The sequence below is a fragment of the Ranitomeya variabilis genome, chromosome 8, assembly GCF_051348905.1.
Source record: "Ranitomeya variabilis isolate aRanVar5 chromosome 8, aRanVar5.hap1, whole genome shotgun sequence".
Lineage (NCBI taxonomy): Eukaryota > Metazoa > Chordata > Amphibia > Anura > Dendrobatidae > Ranitomeya > Ranitomeya variabilis.
This window is the reverse complement of record NC_135239.1, coordinates 132,720,135-132,740,285: the sequence shown is the minus strand read 5'-3', so window position 1 is coordinate 132,740,285 and position 20,151 is coordinate 132,720,135. Positions and strand designations below refer to the sequence as shown.

The 20,151-nt window shown below is 42.2% G+C and overlaps 1 protein-coding gene across 2 annotated transcripts in view; it reads right to left on the bottom strand.

Annotated features, from left to right (window-relative positions):
- FIRRM (FIGNL1 interacting regulator of recombination and mitosis) overlaps nt 1-20,151 on the bottom strand; it is a 983,706-nt gene that overhangs the window by 44,165 nt on the left and 919,390 nt on the right. For both annotated transcript variants that reach the window (XM_077276297.1, XM_077276298.1), the window contains one exon: nt 4,060-4,140. In XM_077276297.1, coding sequence (XP_077132412.1) covers nt 4,060-4,140 — 81 coding nt within the window. The remainder of the gene's footprint in view (nt 1-4,059; nt 4,141-20,151) is intronic.

The window sequence follows — 20,151 nt, the reverse complement described above, 5'->3', positions numbered from 1 at the left end:
ATAAATACATTTGTAGATAAATTCCTAAAGGGGAATAATTTCCAAACTGGGGTCACTTGAGGGGGATTCTGCTTTTCTGGCATTTAGGGGCTCTTTATATAGAATCTGGAAACTATTCTATAATAATTTGTTCTCCAAGAGTCAAATAGCGCTCCGTCCCTCCAGAGTCTTGCTGTGTGGCTAAGCAGTACTGTACAGCCACATATGGGGATTGCCAAGTTCAGAAGAAATTGTGAAACACATTTTGGCACCATTTTTACCCATTTCCCAGTGTGAAAATGTAAAATCTGGGGCTAAAACTATATTTTTGTGGTAAAAATGTAATTATTTTTTCTTCACTGCCCAATGGTATCAAATTCTGTGACACACTTGTGGTGTCAATATGATCACTGCACTCCTAGATAAACTCATTGAGAGGTGTAGTTTGTAAAATGTGGTCACTTACGGGGGTTTCTGCTGTTCTGGCACCTCAGGGGCTCTGCCAATGTGACATAACCCCTCAAACTAATGCAGCAAAAACTGCACTGTAATATGGCACTCCATCCCTTTCATGCCCTGCTCCCAGACAGTAGTTTTCCAATACATACTGGGTATTGGCATACTCAGGAGAAATTGCACAACAAACTTTGGGGTCCATTTTTTCTTGCTAGCCTTGTGAAAATAAAAAAGTAGGGGCTAAAATAGCCTTTTTGTGGTAAAAGATGTTTTTATCATTTTGACGGCTCAATATTATAAACTTATGTGAAGCCCTTGGAGGTTCAAGGTGCTCACCAGACATCTTGATAAATTCATTGAGGGATTTAGTTTCCAAAATGGGGTCACCTGTTGGGGGTTTCCACTGTTCAGGCACATCAGGGGCCCTCCAAACGCAACATGGCGTCCCCTATCGATTTCAGCCAGTTTTGCATTCCAAAACATTATAAACTTCTGTGAAGCACCTGTGGGTTCAAGGTGCTCACCACACATCTATATAAGTTCCCTAAGGGGTCTAGCTTCCAAAATGGTGTCACTTGTTGGGGGTTCCACTGTTTAGGCACATCAGGGGCTCTCCAAACGTGACATGGCTACAGCTAATTATTCCAGCATATTTTACATTCAAAAAGTCAACTGGTGCTCCTTCCTTCCGAGCCCTGCCATGTGCCCAAACAGTACATTTTCCACAAATATGGGGTATAGGCATGCTCAAGAGAAATTGCAAAACAAAATGTATAGTCCAATTTCTCCTGTTACCCTTGCAAAAGTAAAAAAAAAAAGGTCTAAAGGAAAATTTTTGTGAAAGAAAAGTAAATGCTTATTTTTTCCTTCCATACTTCCATATTCCATTCATTCCAGTGAAGCACCTGAAGAGTTAATAAACTTTTTGAATGTGGTTTTGCACACCTTGAGGGTTGCAGTTTTTAGACCCCTCAAATTGACTTCAAATGTGAGGCGGTCCCTAAAAAAATGGTTTTGTAAAATTTGTTGAAAAAATGAAAAATCGCTGGTCAACTTTTTAACCCTTATAACTTCCTAACAAAAAAAAGTTTTGGATACAAAACTGCGCTGATGTAAAGCAGACGTTGGAAATGTTATTTATTAACTATTTTGTGCGATATGACTCTCTGATTTAAGGACATAAAAATTAAAAGTTTGAAAATTGCGAAATTTTCAAGATTTTCGCCAAATTTGTTTTTTTTTCACAAATAAACGTAAGTCATATTGAAGAAATTTTACTACTATCAAAGTACAATATGTCACTAGAAAACAATCTCAGAATCACTGGGATCCATTGAAGCATTCCAGTTATTACCTCAAAGTGACAGTGGTCAGAATTGTAAAAATTGGCCTGGTCACGAAAGCAAAAACAGGCTCGGGCACGAAAGGGTTAATATATCAATTATGATGATCTTGAGCATACAGTCTGCTGAGGCCCCCCACTGATCCAGAGAAAGTGGCTCTAAAATTATCTATTTGTGTGAAATGATGGCCACCCATGCACTGTCCATTCTTTCTTGAGACAGATGAGGGATCCTTGCAGGCAAAAAATTAATATACTATCCTATGAGGTAACAGTGTAGAATTGGTAGGAGAAAGAAGACTCTCTGTTCAGGCCTCTTCCGGGGAACCATTATGTCTATATGTCATATAGACATTATGTCATAATTCCTTACACAAGTGAGGGGTTTAAATTACCGTATATACTCGAGTATAGGCCGAGATTTTCAGCCCATTTTTTTAGGCTGAAAGTGCCCCTCTCGGCTTATACTCGAGTCGTTGTCCAAGGGGATCGGCGGGACAGGGGTGCGGTGGCTGTCACATACTCACCTGCTCCTGGCGCGGTCCTTGCATGTCCGATGGTCTCCGGGCGCTGGCAGCTCTTCATGTGTTCAGCGGTCACATGGTACCGCTCATTAAAGTAATGAATATGGACTCCACTCCCATAGGGAGTGACCGCTGAACATAGGAAGAAGCTCCCGGCTCCCAGAGACCATCTGTCACTGAAAAGCAGGGACAGCGCCGGGAACAGGTGAGTATAACGGGGAGGGGAAGCATTGCGCGATATTCACCTCTTCCCGTTCCACCGCCGGGCGTCGCTCCGTCTTCCGTATCCTCTGCCTGTGACTGTTCAGGTCAGAGGGCGCGATGGCGTGTTCATTGTGCACCCTCTGCCTGAACAGTCAGAGCCGGAAGACAGAGCGGTGCACAGCGGTGGAACGAGGAGGACAGGAGAATATCACAAGTGCCGGGGGCCTGAGCGACGAGAAGTGAGTATGTGATTTTTTTATTTTAATCACAGCAACAGCATATGGGGCTTAATGTACGGAGCATCTTATGGAGCATAATGTATGGAGCATCTTATGGGGCATAATCTATGGAGCATTTTATGGGGCATAATCTATGGAGTATCTTATGGGGCATAATGTATGGAGTATCTTATGGGGCATAATGTATGGAGCATCTTATGGGGCATACTGTATGGAGCATCTTATGGGGCATACTGTATGGAGCATCTTATGGGGCATAATCTATGGAGCATCTTATGGGGCCATAATCAACCTTTATACAGCATTGTATGGGGCAAATGTTTCTATAGAGCATCTTATGGGGCCATTGTTAACCTTTGTGCAGCATTATATGGGGCATATTTTAATATGGAGCATCTTATGGGGCCCATCATAAACTGTATGGAGCCTTATTTGGGGCTCCTGATTCAATATGGATATTCAAAAACACAACCTACTGATGTCTCAATTAATTTTACTTTTATTGGTATCTATTTTAACTTTTTAAATTTACCAGTAGCTGCTGCATTTCCCACCCTAGGCTTATACTTGAGTCATTAAGTTTTCCCAGTTTTTTGTGGCAAAATTAGGGGTCTCGGCTTATGCTCGGGTCAGCTTATACTCGAGTATATACGGTACTATCCCAATCATGTCAGTGCAATGCTATCATTCACCCTAATTGCACTGTCCTCATTGTGTTCCAGTCTTAGCTGTTCTCCAATCATGTTGGCTGTTCGGTTGCTTGATGCCTCGTTCAGCACATTCACAGGCTGTGCAGGATGTCAGTGCGGTGACAACAGCAATGTCTGGTCTTTTTTATCATCATTACTACCTTAGTAAGCTATGCAATCCGTTGACTACTGAGCATATTATGGAACTTATCAATTTTTTTTTTTTAAATTCTAATAAAAACAAGCACAAATAAGAATCTTCATCACACCAAACTTACACTTAAAAAACTAAAATTTTCATAAAAGTAAAATTAACAATCTTTTCTTAAATTAAGCCTTTCCTTATTTTTTCTCTATAACTTAATAACAGTTTAAAAACCAGGAAAGAATTTCACAAACAGATGTAGGAAAAATATATATCTTTGTACCATGATAAAGAGATCTGAGTAGTTTGTTACCATCTTTTCAGTTAGCCATTAAAAGGTATCAACCACTGAGGACTCTCAAATCTTAATATTTTACAAATAGATGCATGGTGTTGTCTGGAAAGAGTGATCAGCATGGTGTCCAGTCAGAGATGATTACATGTAAATTATCATCAAAAAGTATGCAGAAAAAAAAATTACCTTGTTTAAAAAACACACAACATAGTTCTTGGTCTCTTCGGACGTGAGACTTTGTGGTACAATTTGTTCATAACTTGTTTCCTAGAAAATAAGAAAATAAACAGTTCTTGGTTAACAAATGTTGAAGAGATTTTCCATCTGTCCAATATATACTATACATACATTATAAATGATGAGCCATGAAAATATAAAAAAAAAAAAAATCACATTTTCCCTACAAAAATGTTTTTTAGCCCCAAATTTTGCATTTTCACAAGAGTAACAGGAGAAATTGCACCATATAAGTTGTTGTGCAATTTCTTCTGAGTACGCGGTTACCAAATATGTGGGCGAAAACTTGTTTGGGCGCACAGCAGGGCTTAGAAGGAAGGAGCGACATTTGACATTTTGAATGCAAAATTTGCTGGAATAATTAGCGGAAGCCATGCCACAATTGGAGAGCCCCTGATGTGCCTAAACAGTGGAAACCCCCCACAAGTGACACCATTTTAGAAGCTAGACCTCTCAAGGAATGTATTTAGATGTGTGGTGAGCACCTTGAACACCGAGCTGCTTCACACAAGTTTATAATGTAGAGCAGTGAAAAAAAACAAAAAAAAAACATTTTTCCCACAAAAATATTGTTTTAGCCCCAATTTTTTATTTTCACAAGGATAGCAGGAGACATTGGACACCAAAATTTGTTGTGCAATTACTCCTAAATACACCGATACCCCATATGTGGTTGAAAATTACCTTTGAGGCACAGTGCAAAGCTCAGAAGGAAAGAAGTGCCATATTGGAATTCACATTTTGCTGGACTGGTTTGAGGCTGCCGTGTCATATTGGCAGAGACCCCAAGGTACCAGAACAGCAAAAAACCCCATAAGAGACCCCATATTACAAACTACACCTCTCAATTAATTCATCTAGTGATCATATTGACACCACAGGTGGGTCACAGAATTTTATACCATTGGGAAATGAAGAAAAAATATATATTTTTACCACCAAATTTTTTATTTAGCCCAAGACTTTACATTTTCACAAGGGGAAATGGGTAAAAATGGCGCCAAAATTTGTCCCACAATTTCTGCTGAGTGTAGTAACATAGTAACATAGTTAGCAAGGCCGAAAAAAGACATTTGTCCATCCAGTTCAGCCTATATTCCATCAGAATTAATCCCCAGATCTACATCCTTCTAAAGAACCTAATAACTGTAAGATACGATATTGTTACGCTCCAGGAAGACATCCAGGTCTCTCTTGAACCCCTCGACTGAGTTCGCCATCAACACCTCCTCAGGCAAGGAATTCCAGATTCTCACTGCCCTAACAGTAAAGAATCCTCTTCTATGTTGGTGGAAAAACCTTCTCTCCTCCAGACGCAGAGAATGCCCCCTTGTGACCGTCATCTTCCTTGGTATAAACAGATTCTCGGAGAGATATTTGTATTGTCCCCTTATACACTTATAAATGGTTATTAGATCGCCCCCCAGTCATCTTTTTTCTAGACTGAATAATCCTAATTTTGCTAATCTTTCTGGGTATTGTAGTTCCCCCATCCCCTTTATTAATTTTGTTGCCCTCCTTTGTACTCGCTCTAGCTCCATTATATCCTTCATGAGCACCGGGGCCCAAAACTGTACACAGTACTCCAAGAGCGGTCTAACCAGGGATTTGTGCAGAGGCAGTATAATGCTCTCATCATGTGTATCCAGACATCTTTTAATGCACTCCATGATCCTGTTTGCCTTGGCAGCTGATACCTGGCACTGGCTGCTTCAGGTAAGTTTATCATTAACAAGGATCCCCAAGTCCTTCTCCATATCAGATTTACCCAGTGTTTTCACATTCAGTGTGTAATCGTGATATTGATTCCTTCTTCCCATGTGTATAACATTACATTTATCATTGTTAAACCGCATCTGCCACCTTTCGGCCAAAGTTTCCAACTTATTCAGATCCATTTGTAGCTGAATACTATCTTCTCTTGTATTGACTGCTTTACATAGATTTGTATCATCTGCAAATATTGATATTTTACTGTGTAAACCTTCTACCAGATCGTTAATAAATATGTTGAAGAGAATAGATCCCAACACTGATCCCTGTGGTACCCCACTGGTCACAGCGACTCAGTTAGAGAATATAACATTTATAACCACCCTCTGCTTTCTAGCACTAAACCAGTTACTATATATACTCGAGTATAAGCCAAGATTTTCAGCCCATTTTTTGGGCTGAAAGTGCCCGTCTCGGCTTATAATCGAGTCGTTGTCCCAGGGGTCGGCGGGGGAGCGGCAGCTGTGAAATCATACTTACCTGCTCCTGGCGCGTCTCTGCATCTCTGATGGTCTCCAGGCACTGGCAGCTCTTCCTGTGTTCAGCGGTTACGTGGTACCGCTCATTAAAATAATGAATATGGATGCATATTCATTACTTTAATGAGCGGTACGATGTGACTGCTGAACACCGGAACAAGTTACCGGAGCCGGAGACCATCTGTCACTGACAAGCAGGGACAGTGCCGGGAGCAGGTGAGTATAACAGGGGAGGGGGAGCATTGCACAATATTCACCTCTCCCTGTTCCACCGCCGGATGCCGCTCCATCTTCTGCATCCTCTGGCTGTAACTGTTCAGGTCAGAGGGCGCGATGACGTGTTTAGTGTGCGCACCGCCCTCTGCCTGAACAGTCACTGCAGAGAGCCAGAAGACAGAGCGGCGCCCGGCGGTGAAACGGGGAGAGGTGAATATCGCAAGTGCCGGGGACCTGAGCGACGACAGGTGAGTATGTGATTTTTTTTAATCGCAGCAACAGCATATGGGGCATAATCTATGGAGCATCTTATGGGGCATAATCTATGGAGCATTTTATGTGGCATAATCTATGGAGCATTCTATGGAGCATTTTATGGGGCATAATCTATGGGGCATAATCTATGGAGCGTCTTATGGGGCCATCAACCTTTGTGCAGCATTATATGGGGAACATTTTTCTATGGAGCATCTTATGGGGCCATTATTAACCTATATGCACAATTGTATGGGGCACAGGCTTCTATGGAGCATCTTATGGGGCCATTATTAACCTTTATGCAGCATGGTATGGGGCAAATGTTTCTATGGAGCATCTTATGGGGCCATCAACCTTTGTGTAGCATTCTATGGGGCAAATGTTTCTATAGAGCATCTTATGGGGCCATTATTAACCTTTGTGCAGCACTGTATGGGGCATATTTTAATATGAAGCATTTTATGGAGCCCATCAAACTGTATGGAGCATTATATGGGGCGTATTTTGTATGGAACATCTTATGGGGCCCATCATGAACTGTATGGAGCATTATATGGGGCTCCTGATTCAATATGGATATTCAAAAACACTTAACCTACTGATGTCTCAATTAATTTTACTTTTATTGGTATCTATTTTTACTTTTTAAATTTACCAGTAGCTGTTGCATTTCCCACCCTAGGCTTATACTCGAGTCATTAAGTTTTCCCAGTTTTTTGTGGCAAAATTAGGGGTCTCGGCTTATACTTGGGTTGGCTTATACTCGAGTATATATGGTACTTAACCATTTACACACATTTTCCCCAGGCCCAGCGTTCTCATTTTGTGTACCAACCTCTTGTGTGGCACGGTATCAAACGCTTGGGAAAAATCAAGATGTACCATGTCCAATGACTCACCTTGGTCAAGTCTATAGCTTACCTCTTCATAAAAACTGATTATACTGGTTTGACAGGAGTGATTCCTCATAAATCCATGCTGATATGGATTTAAACAGTTATTCTCATTGAGATAATCCAGAATAGCAACCCTCAGAAACCCTTCAAATATTTAACCAGCAATAGAGGTTAGACTTACTGGCCTATAATTTCCAGGTTCACTTTTAGAATCCTTTTTGAATATTGTTACCACATTTGCTATGTGCCAGTCCTATGGAACAGACCCCGTCACTATAGAGTCCCTAAATAATAATAACAATAAAAAAGAAATAATGGTTTGTCAATTACTTTACTTAGTTCTCTTAGTACTTGTGGGTGTATGCCATCAGGACCCAAAGATTTATCTATTTTAATCTTATTTAGCTGGTTTTGCACCGCTTCTTGAGTTAGATTGGTGACCCTTAATATAGGGTTTTCTTTGTCTCTCGGCATTTCATCTAGCATTTCATTTTCCACCGTGAATACCGTGGAGAAGATGTTTAACATATTAGCTTTTTCCTCATCATCTACAACCATTCTTTCCTCACAATTTTTTAAGGGGCCTACACTTTCACTTTTCATTCTTTTACTATTGATATAGTTGAAGAACAGTTTGGGATTAATTTTACTCTCCTTAGCAATGTGCTTCCCTGTTTCCTTTTTGGCAGCTTTAATTAGTTTTTTAGATAAAGTATTTTTTTTTTTTTGAGCTTCAGCGGTGCCATCCTGCTTTAATTTTTAAAATGCTTTCTTTTTACTGTTAATTGTCCCTCTTCTTTGTTTAGCCACATTAGGTTTTTCCTATTTCTTGTCCTTTTATTCCCACAAGTTATAAACCGCTTACAGTGCCTATTTAGGATGTTCTTAAACATTTCCCATTATTATCTGTATTTTTATTTTTGAGGACATTGCCCAGTCAACCATATTAAGCGCAACTCTAAGCTGGTCAAACTTTGCCTTCCTAAAGCTCAGTGTTTTTCTGACTCCCTGACAAGTCTCCCTAGCGAAAGACAAGTGAAACTGTACAATATTATCGTCGCTATTTCCTAGATGCCCGACGACCTGCAGATTTGTTATTCTGTCAGGTCTATTAGGTAGTATTTGGTCTAAAATTGCTGCTCCTCTGGTTGGATTCTGCACCAATCGTGAAAGATAATTTTTCTTGGTTATTAGCAGAATCCTGTTGCCTTCATGGGTTTCACAGGTCTCTGTTTCCCAGTTAATATACGGGTATTTAAAGTCCCCCATAACCAGGACCTCATTATAGGTTGCAGCTTCATCTATCTGCCTTAGTATTAGACTTTCCATGATTTCTGTTATATTTGGGGGTTTGTAACAGACTCCAATGAGAATTTTGTTTCTATTTTACCCTCCATGTATTTTGACCCATATGGACTCGACATCCTCATTCCCTTCGCTAAAATCCTCCCTTAAAGCGGACTTTAGATAAAACTTTACACAAAGACAAACCCCTCCTCCTCTCCGATTTTTACGATCCTTTCTAAACAGATTTTAACCCTGAAAAGTTAACTGCCCAGTCATAGCTTTCATCCAACCATGTCTCAGTTATTCCCACTATGTCATCCTGCACAAATAACTTCAGACTGGTCTCCAACCTCCCCTTCATCTCTAAACTCTTGGAGCGCCTGGTCTACTCCCACCTTACTTGTTACCTCTCCATTCACTCCCTCCTAGACCCTTCACAGTCCAGCTTCCGCCCCCTACCCTTGACAGAAACTGCACTCATCAAAGTGACCAACGACCTTCTGACAGCAAAATGTAACAGTGACCACTCTCTGCTCATTCTTCTCGATCTTTCTGCAGCTTTATACACTGTTGACCACTCTCTCCTAATCTCTAGGATCCAGTCACTAGGCATTAAGGACACTGCTCTCTCCTGGTTCTCCTCCTATCTTTCTGACCGCTCCTTCAGTGTTCTGTTCTCTGGCTCCACTTCGTCTCCTCTTCCTCTCACTGTCGGGGTACCTCAGGGCTCAGTCCTTGGCCCCCTTCCCTTCTCTCTCTGCACGGCCCCAATTGGACAGATCATCAGCAGATTTGGCTTTCAGTACCATCTTTATGCTGATGACACACAACTATACACGTCATCCCTTGACCTTACTTCTGCTGTACTACAGAAAACCAGTGAATGTCTGTCCGCAGTCTTTATCTGAAACTCAACCTCTCCAAAACTGAACTTCTGCTCCCACCATCTACTAGCCTCCCTAAACCTGACGATTCCCTCTCCGAGGGTGGCACCATAATAACACCCCGGCAGCACCTGTTTCCCTCTCCGAGGGTGGCACAATAATAACACCCCGGCAGCAGGCGCACTGTCTGGGTGTTACGTTTGACTCCGATCTCTCCTTCACATCCCACATACAATCTCTTGCCTGCTCGTGCCGCTTACACCTAAAGAACATCTCTAGAATCCGCCCTTTTCTCACTATGGAAACAAAAAAAACCCTCACTGTCGCCCTGATTCACTCCCGCCTGGACTACTGCAACGCTCTATTAATTGGCCTCCCCCTTACTCGACTTTCCCCTCTCCAGTCTATCCTTAATGTAGCAGCCTGGGTTGTCTATCTAGCTAATCGTTACTCGGACGCGTCCGCTCTTCGCCAGTCGTTACACTGGCTGCCCATTCATTATAGAATCCAATTCAAAGCACCTGTTCTCACCCATAAAGCTCTTCACAGTGCAGCACCCCCTTACATCTCCTCCCTCAATTCTGTCTATCGCCCTAACCGACCTCTGTGCTCTGCAAATGACTTTCGACTAACCTCTGCACTAATCCGTACCTCCCACTCCCGAATCCAAGACTTCTCCCGTGCTGCGCCAATCCTCTGGAAAGATCTACCCCAAGATATTAGGACCATTCACAATTTGCATAGCTTTAGGCGCTCCCTGAAAACACATTTGTTCAGAGCGGCCTATCACATTCCCTAAGTTATTTTGTGTTTGTGTGTAGCTCATTCACTACTTCCATCTATCCCCCACTCCCTGAAGATGGCTGGACCATCATTGTAAATACATCATTGTAAATACACATCTGTACTTTGTATCTCCCCCACCTCATTGTTGATTGTAAGCTCTCACGAGCAGGGTCATCTTATGTTGCTTTAATTATTGTATTGTTAACATTGTTACTTATGACTGTTGTATTTGAAACTGTTAAACTGTAAAGCGCTGCAGAATATGTTGGCGCTATATAAATAAAGATTATTATTATTTTTATGTCATAGTTACCTGTAGATATTTCTGCTTCTAGTTCTTCCATCTTGTTTGTCAGGCTTTAGGCGTTTGCGAGCATTTAGTTCAGAGGATTTTGTTTTGTTCCAATCTCCTCCCTGTAGATTGTTTTAGAAATTTTCTTACCTCCCTTCTGAGTATGTTGCCTTGTTTCTTCTTTGCTGCACCTCATATCCTTCATCAGTATATTTTCTGGCTTCATGTTTGAGTCCAATGTTTGTCTTCCCGTCCCCTCTTCTTCTAGTTTAACACCCTTCTGATGAGTGTAGAGAGTCTTCTGGCGAATGTGTGTTTCCCAGGTTTGTTGAGGTGTAGTCCATCTCTGGCGAGGAGTCTGTCATACAGGTAATTCACACCTTGGTCCAGGAATCTGAATCCTTGTTGACTGCACCATCATCTTAGCCAGTTGTTCGGATCAAGAAACCTCCATCTCCTGGAGCCATGCCCATCTACTGTAAGGATAGAAAAAAACTACCTGTGCATCCAGTTCCTTTACTTTCTTCCCCAACTCTAACTCTTCTAAGTCCTTGCAGATTGTCGGTAGGTCCTTCCTTGCCGTATCATTGGTGCCAACATGTATCAGAAGAAATGGGTGGACGTCCTTGGAACTGATGAGCTTTGGTATCCTATCGGTCACATCCTTGATCTTTGCACCTGGGAGGCACCATACTTCTCTTGTGGTTATGTCCGGTCTGCAGATGGCTGCTTCTGTGCCTCTCAGTAGTGAGTCTCCCAACACTACCACTCTTCTTCGCATCTTGGCTGTACTTTTTATTGTCACTTCTGGGTGTTGCTATGTGCCCTTTTCTTCTTTGCTTGCTGGTAGTGCCTCATCCTTAGGTGTGCCATCTTCGTCCTCCACAAGGCCTTCATATCGGATGTGGCTGTACAGTACTGCGTTGCCACATGCCACTCTGGAAAGACAGAGCGCTATTGGCAAACAGCGCTCCGTCCCTCCTGAGTCTCGCCGTATGTCTATGCAGTACAGGAGGCATCCTGGAGATAATTTTCTAATAGTTTGCGGACAACATGTACAGAGCCCCTAAGTGTTTGAAGAGAAGAATCCCCACTCAAGTGACCCCAATATGGAAATTATACCCGTCTAAGTATTTATCTACAGGTGCTGTGATGATTTAGACTCCATGAGAGTTTTCTAGAAACAAGCAGCAGTGGATGTTGATGAGTGAAAATTGCAAACTGAGTGCCTTCTCACTACAATACAATACAATCACTATAACGAGGAAGCAGATATTCTCAAGATTGTCTGGCGTCTGTTCAGTGGTGTCCTTTTTTCAGAGGCACACAAAACTGTGGCCGACGTCACTTTTATGACCTCCTAAAAAAAACAAACACACAATGCTTGGTTACAGGCTAGATGGAGTGCACAGTGCCTCAGTCTGCCTCATTATAGGGAATCTTCTGCAGGGATTCCGGACGAATCACATATTTTGCAGATTTGCACGGAAACCCTGGTGTAAGCGCTCAGTGCAGAACACAGGATAAGGCTGGGGTCACACCTAACGTACGGTCTGTTTTCTACGGCCGTGATACGCAGAAATGTTCATGAACAGTGATCCGTATGTCACCTGTATTCAATGCGAGGATGCAATTTTTTTCTCCAAAAAGTATCCGTGTGTCATCCTTATGGCATCCGTACGGTGAGATTTTCTCGCCGGCTTGCAAAATGGACATATAATTGATCCATGGGCTCAAATATTCGTGAAAACATATATAGACAGTCTATATCTATATATATATATATATATATATATATATATAATTGTCTAAGGGTTTTTCTGTCTGTCCTGGAAATCCCGCGTCTGATTGGTCGAGGCCGCCAGGCCTCGACCAATCAGCGACGGGCACAGTATCGACGTAGATGTCATAATGGTTGCCATGGCGACGATGATGTAATAAAGGTTGCCTCGACCAATCAGCGACGGGCACAGTCTGCCGCGAATTCTGGAATCATCATTGTCCATATACTACGGGGACATGCATATTCTAGAATACCCGATGCGTTAGAATCGGGCCACAATCTAGTATATATTATATATATATATATATATATATATATATATATATATATATATATATATATATATATATATATATATATATATACATACACACACACAGTCATATGAAAAAGTTTGGGCACCCCTATCAATCTTAAGCTTAATGTTTTACAAAAATTCTTTTTTTTGCAACAGCTATTTCAGTTTCATACATCTAATAACTGGTGGACACAGTAATGTTTCTGCCTTGAAATGAGGTTTATTGTACTAACAGAAAATGTGCAATCTGCATTCAAACAAAAGTTGACAGGTGCATAAGTATGGGCACCCTTATCATTTTCTTGTTTTAAATACTCCTACCTACTTTTTACTGGCTTACTAAAGCACTTTTTTTGGTTTTGTAACCTCATTGAGCTTTGAAATTCATAGCTAGGTGTATGCAATCATGAGAAAAGCTACTTAAAGTGGCCACTTGCAAGTTGTTCTCCTGTTTGAATCTCCTCTGAAGAGTGGCATCATGGGCTCCTCAAAACAACTGTCAAATGATCTGAAAACAAAGATTATTCAACATAGTTGTTCAGGGGAAGGATACAAAAAGCTGTCTCAGAGGTTTAACCTGTCAATTTCCACTGTGAGGAACATAGTAAGGAAATGGACGAACACAGGTACAGTTCTTGTTAAGGCCAGAAGTGGCAGGCCAGGAAAAACATCAGAAAGGCAGAGACAAAGAATGGTGAGATCAGTCAAGGACAATCCTCAGACCACCTCCAGAGAGCTGCAGCATCAACTTGCTGCAGATGGTGTCACTGTGCATTAGTCAACTATACAACGCACTTTGCAAAAGGAGAAGCTGTATGGGAGAGTGATGCGAAAGAAGCCGCTTCTGCAAGCACGCCACAAACAGAGTCGGCTGAGGTATGCAAAAGCACATTTGGAGAAGCCAATTTCTTTTTGGAAGAAGGTCCTGTGGACTGATAAAACCAAGATTGAGTTGTTTGGTAATACAAAAAGGCGTTATGCATGGCGGCAAAAAAACACAGTGCGTTGTATAGTTGATCGATGCACAGTGACACCATCTGCAGCAAGTTGATGCTGCAGCTCTCTGGAGATGGTCTGAGGATTGTCCTTGACTGATCTCACCATTCTTCTTCTCTGCCTTTCTGATGTTTTTCTTGGCCTGCCACTTCTGGCCTTAACAAGAACTGTACCTGTGTTCTTCCATTTCCTTACTATGTTCCTCACAGTGGAAATTGACAGGTTAAATCTCTGAGACAGCTTTTTGTATCCTTCCCCTGAACAACTATGTTGAATAATCTTTGTTTTCAGATCATTTGACAGTTGTTTTGAGGAGCCCATGATGCCACTCTTCAGAGGAGATTCAAACAGGAGAACAACTTGCAAGTGGCCACTTTAAGTAGCTTTTCTCATGATTGCATACACCTAGCTATGAAGTTCAAAGCTCAATGAGGTTACAAAACCAAAAAAAGTGCTTTAGTAAGTCAGTAAAAAGTAGGTAGGAGTATTTAAAACAAGAAAATGATAAGGGTGCCCATACTTATGCACCTGTCAACTTTTGTTTGAATGCAGATTGCACATTTTCTGTTAGTACAATAAACCTCATTTCAAGGCAGAAACATTACTGTGTCCAACAGTTATTAGATATATGAAACTGAAATAGCTGTTGCAAAAAAAACAATTTTTAAAAAACATTAAGCTTAAGATTAATAGGGGTGCCCAAACTTTTTCATATGACTGTATATATATATATATATATATATATATATATATATATATATATATTGTAGCATAGCGCCTACTACGTGTCTTGGGGGACACTCGCTTGGCACGGGATTAAAGCACTCGGGCACGGGTTTCTATCAAAAATACAGTCTCTTAGGTTTATTTTACACAAACAAACCACATCCACAGGAACTTAGTAACAGCTTGAACAGTATCCGGACATATTCAACTTTACCACAGTTTGTCTCTGACCCCGGTCAGCATTATACACGGTTTTCAGACTGTTACCTGTTGGCAACCTTCACGGGTTCCTGGACACCTCTTGGCCTCTGAGGTGCCCATACACAATGTCTCTCACTCTGACCCCGGTCAGTGTCACACGGTTCCTTCCCGTTACCTGTTGGTGCCACACAGGTTTCCCGGATCCCTCTTCTCCACAGAGGTATCCATCAGACGTTTCTCACTCACACTGACTTCAGGTCAGTCCCAGGTCCTCAACACAGACCTCCCAGGTCTACGGTCTCCAGGTGCTTCCAGGATTACTCCACTCGCCGGAGCCTCCAACACCAACCGTCCGTGCTATGTCCAGCACGCAGGCTCTCCAGCCTGGAATGGTAACTGTGTGCTTCCAGGACGTCTGTCCCCACCTTGGACCGTCCAGCACACAGGCCACTTTGCAGTGTCCTGCCAGGACACACGGAAGTGTGTCCACCCTGACGGACACTTACCCACTAACACTCACATTCCACCATGTGCTCCACACACCTCCTTTACATAGGTGTAACCACACCCAGGTACCTGTCACATGGCTAGTCAGGTGAGCGTGACATCACCACAGGTCCTTGCACACCTTATATATGCCTCAATGCATATCTCAAGGAGCACACACAGCGCCCCCTAGATGCCACAGGGGTCATCTGACTATATATACATATATATAGTCAGTGAGACATATATATATATACATATATTTATATTTCATACAGAGCTAGATAGCAAAAAAGCCGGTAATTCAATTGTCGGCTTTTGCTAAATCCTTACCGAACCCGACAGGATATGAGACATGGTTTACATACAGTAAACCATTGCATATCAGTTAAATTTTTATTTATCCCTCACTAATAATGTTAGTAGCGTGTGTGTGTGCAAAATTTGGAAGCTGTATGTGTTAAACTAAAGGGTTAATTCATGGAAAAAACTGGCGTGGGCCCCGGTGCAATTTTCTCAGCCAGAGAGGGAAAGCCAGTGACTGAGGGCAGATATTAACCCCTTAATCCCGTATGACGTACTATCCCGTCAAGGTGACCTGGGACTTAATTCCGGGTGACGGGATAGTACGTCATACGCGATGGGCCGCGCTCACGGGGGGAGCGCGGCCGATCGCGGCCGGGTGTCAGCTGCCTATCGTAGCTGACATCCGGCACTATGTGCCAGGAGCGGTCACGGACCGCCCCCGGCACATTAACCCCCGGCACACCGCGATCAAACATGATCGCAGTGTACCGGCGGTATAGGGAAGCATCGCGCAGGGAGGGGCTCCCTGCGTGCTTCCCTGAGACCCCCGGAGCAACGCGATGTGATCGCGTTGCTGCGAGGGTCTCCTACCTCCTTCCTGGCTGCAGGTCCCGGATCCAAGATGGCCGCGGCATCCGGGTCCTGCAGGGAAGGAGGTGGCTTACCGAGTGTCTGCTCAGAGCAGACACTTGGTAAGCCTGCAGCCCTGCACAGCAGATCACAGATCTGGCAGAGTGCTGTGCACACTGCCAGATCAATGATCTGTGATGTCCCCCCCTGGGACAAAGTAAAAAAGTAAAAAAAAAATTTTCCCACATGTGTAAAAAAAAAAAAAAAAAAAATCCTAAATAAATAATAAAAAAAAAAATATATTATTCCCATAAATACATTTCTTTATCTAAATAAAAAAAACAAAACAATAAAAGTACACATATTTAGTATCGCCGCGTCCGTAATGACCCAACCTATAAAACTGCCCTACTAGTTAACCCCTTCAGTAAACACCGTAAGAAAAAAAAAAAAAACCAAGGCAAAAAACAACGCTTTATTACCATACCGCCGAACAAAAAGTGGAATAACACGCGATCAAAAAGACTGATATAAATATCCATGGTACAACTGAAAACGTCATCTTGTCCCGCAAAAAACAAGCCGCCATACAGCATCATCAGCAAAAAAATAAAAAAGTTATAGTCCTGAGAATAAAGCGATACCAAAATAATTATTTTTTCTATAAAATAGTTTTTATCGTATAAAAGCGCCAAAACATAAAAAAATGATATAAATGAGGTATCTCTGTAATCGTACTGACCTGACAAATAAAACTGCTTTATCAATTTTACCAAACGCGGAACGGTATAAACGCCTCTCCCAAAAGAAATTCATGAATAGCAGGTTTTTGGTCATTCTGCCTCACAAAAATCGGAATAAAAAGTGATCAAAAACGGTCACGTGTCCGAAAATGTTACCAATAAAAATGTCAACTCGTCCCGCAAAAAACAAGACCTCACATGACTCTGTGGAGCAAAATGTGGAAAAATTATAGGTCTCAAAATGTGGAGACGCAAAAACTTTTTTGCTATAAAAAGCGTCGCTGGTTTCACACTTGCGTTTTTGTCTGCAGCGTTTTTTGCACAAAAAAACGCATGCATTTTTTCCCTATATTTAACATTGAAAACGCATTCGTTTTTTTGTACGCGTTTGGTCACGTTTTCAAACGCATGCGTTTTTTTTCTGCATGCGTTCATTTTCATAAATACAACCTGCAGTATTTTCTTGCGTTTTTAAGCACATGCGTTTGTTTGCGTTAAAAACACATGCGTTTTTATCGAAAAAAACAGAAAACACACTGAAAAGCCACCCACCACCATCAAGGTGATAAAAGGATCCAAACCCTAACCCCTAACCTCACCCCTAACCATTTAATGAACATTTTCTGACAGTCATAGTGCCACATATTTAAGTGCCACGTATTTCAGTGCCACGTATTTCAGTGCCACGTATTTCAGTGCCACGTATTTCAGTGCCACGTATCACGTATTTCAGTGCCACGTGTTTCAGTGCCACGTATCACGTATTTCAGTGCCACGTATCATGTATTTCAGTGCCACATATTTTAGTGCCACGTATTTAAGTACCACGTATTTCAGTTGCACGTATTTCAGTGCCACGTATTTCAGTGCCACGTATTTCAGTGCCACGTATCACGTATTTCAGTGCCACGTATTTCAGTGCCACGTATTCAAGTGCCACGTATCACGTATTTCAGTGCCACGTATTTCAGTTCCACGTATTTCAGTGCCACATATTTCAGTGCCACGTATTTCAGTCACGTTTAGGGTTAGGGTTAGGGGTAGGGTTAGGGCTAGGGTTGGAGGTAAAGTTAGGGTTAGGGTTGGGGCTAAAGTTAGGGTTGGGGCTAAAGTTAGGGTTTGGATTACATTTACGGTTTGGATTAGGGTTGGGATTAGAATTATGGGTGTGTCAGGGCTAGGGGTGTGGTTAGGGTTACCGTTGGGATTAGGGTTAGGGGTGTGTTTGGGTTAGGGTTTCAGGTAGAATTGGGGAGTTTCCACTGTCCAGGCACATCAGGGGCTCTCCAAGCGCGACATGGCGTCCAATCTCAATTCCAGCCAATTCTGCGTTGAAAAAGTAAAACAGTGCTCCTTCCCTTCCGAGCTCTCCCGTGCGCCCAAAAAGGGGTTTACCCCAACATATGTGTTATCAGCGTACTCGGGACAAATTGAACAACAACTTCTGGGGTCCAAGTTCTCTTGTTATCCTTAGGAAAATAAAAATTTGGGGGGCTAAAAATCATTTTTGTGGGAAAAAAAAGATGTTTTATTTTCACGGCTCTGCGTTATAAACTGTAGTGAAACACTTGAGGGTTCAAAGTTCTCACAACACATCTAGATAAGTTCCTTGGGAGGTCTAGTTTCCAATATGGGGTCACTTGTGGGGGGTTTGTACTGTTTGGGTACATCAGGGGCTCTGCAAATGCAACGTGACGCCTGCAGACCAATCCATTTAAGGCTGCATCCAAATGGCGCTCCTTCCCTTCCGAGCTCTGTCATGCACCCAAACAGTGGTTCCCCCCCACATATGGGGTATCAGCGTACTCAGGACAAATTGGACAACAACTTTTGGGGTCTAATTTATCCTGTTACCCTTGTGAAAATACAAAACTGGGGGCTAAAAAATCATTTTTGTGAAAAAAAAAAAGAATTTTTATTTTCACGGCTTTGCGCTATAAACTTTAGTAAAACACTTGGGGTTCAAAGTTCTCAAAACACATCTAGATAAGTTCCTTGGGAGGTCTAGTTTCCAATATGGGGTCACTTGTGGGGGGTTTGTACTGTTTGGGTACATCAGGGGCTCTGCAAATGCAACGTGACGGCTGCTGACCAATCCATTTAAGTCTGCATTCCAAATGGCGCTCCTTCCCTTCCGAGCTCTGTCATGCGCCCAAACAGTGGTTCCCCCCCACATATGGGGTATCAGCGTACTCAGGACAAATTGGAAAACAAATTTTGGGGTCCAATTTATTCTGTTACCCTTGTAAAAATACAAAGCTGGGGGCTAAAAAATCATTTTTGAGAAAAAAAAAATATATATTTTCACGGCTCTGCGTTATAATCTGTAGTGAAACACTTGGGGGGTTCAAAGCTCTCAAAACACATCTAGATAAGTTCGTTAGGGGGTCTACTTTCCAAAATGGTGTCACTTGTGGGGGGTTTCAATGTTTAGGCACATCAGGGGCTCTCCAAACGCAACATGGCGTCCCATCTCAATTCCAGTCAATTTTGCATTGAAAAGTCAAATGGCGCTCCTTCCCTTCCAAGCTCTGCCATGCACCCAAACAATGGTTTACACCCACATATGGGGTATCAGCGTACTCAGGACAAATTGCACAACATTTTTTGGGGTCCAATTTCTTCTCTTACCCTTGGGAAAATAAAAAATTGGGGGCGAAAAGATCATTTTTGTGAAAAAATATGATTTTTTATTTTTACGACTCTGCATTATAAACTTCTGTGAAGCACTTGGTGGGTCCAAGTGCTCACCACACATCTAGATAAGTTCCTTAGGGGGTCTACTTTCCAAAATGGTGTCACTTGTAGGGGGTTTCAATGTTTAGGCACATCAGGGGCTCTCCAAACGCAACATGGCGTCCCATCTCAATTCCAGTCAATTTTGCATTGAAAAGTCAAATGGCGCTCCTTCCCTTCCAAGCTCTGCCATGCGCCAAAACAATGGTTTACACCCACATATGGAGTATCAGCGTACTCAGGACAAATTGCACAACAACTTTGGGGGTCCATTTTCTCCTGTTACCCTTGGTAAAATAAAACAAATTGGAGCTGAAATAAATTT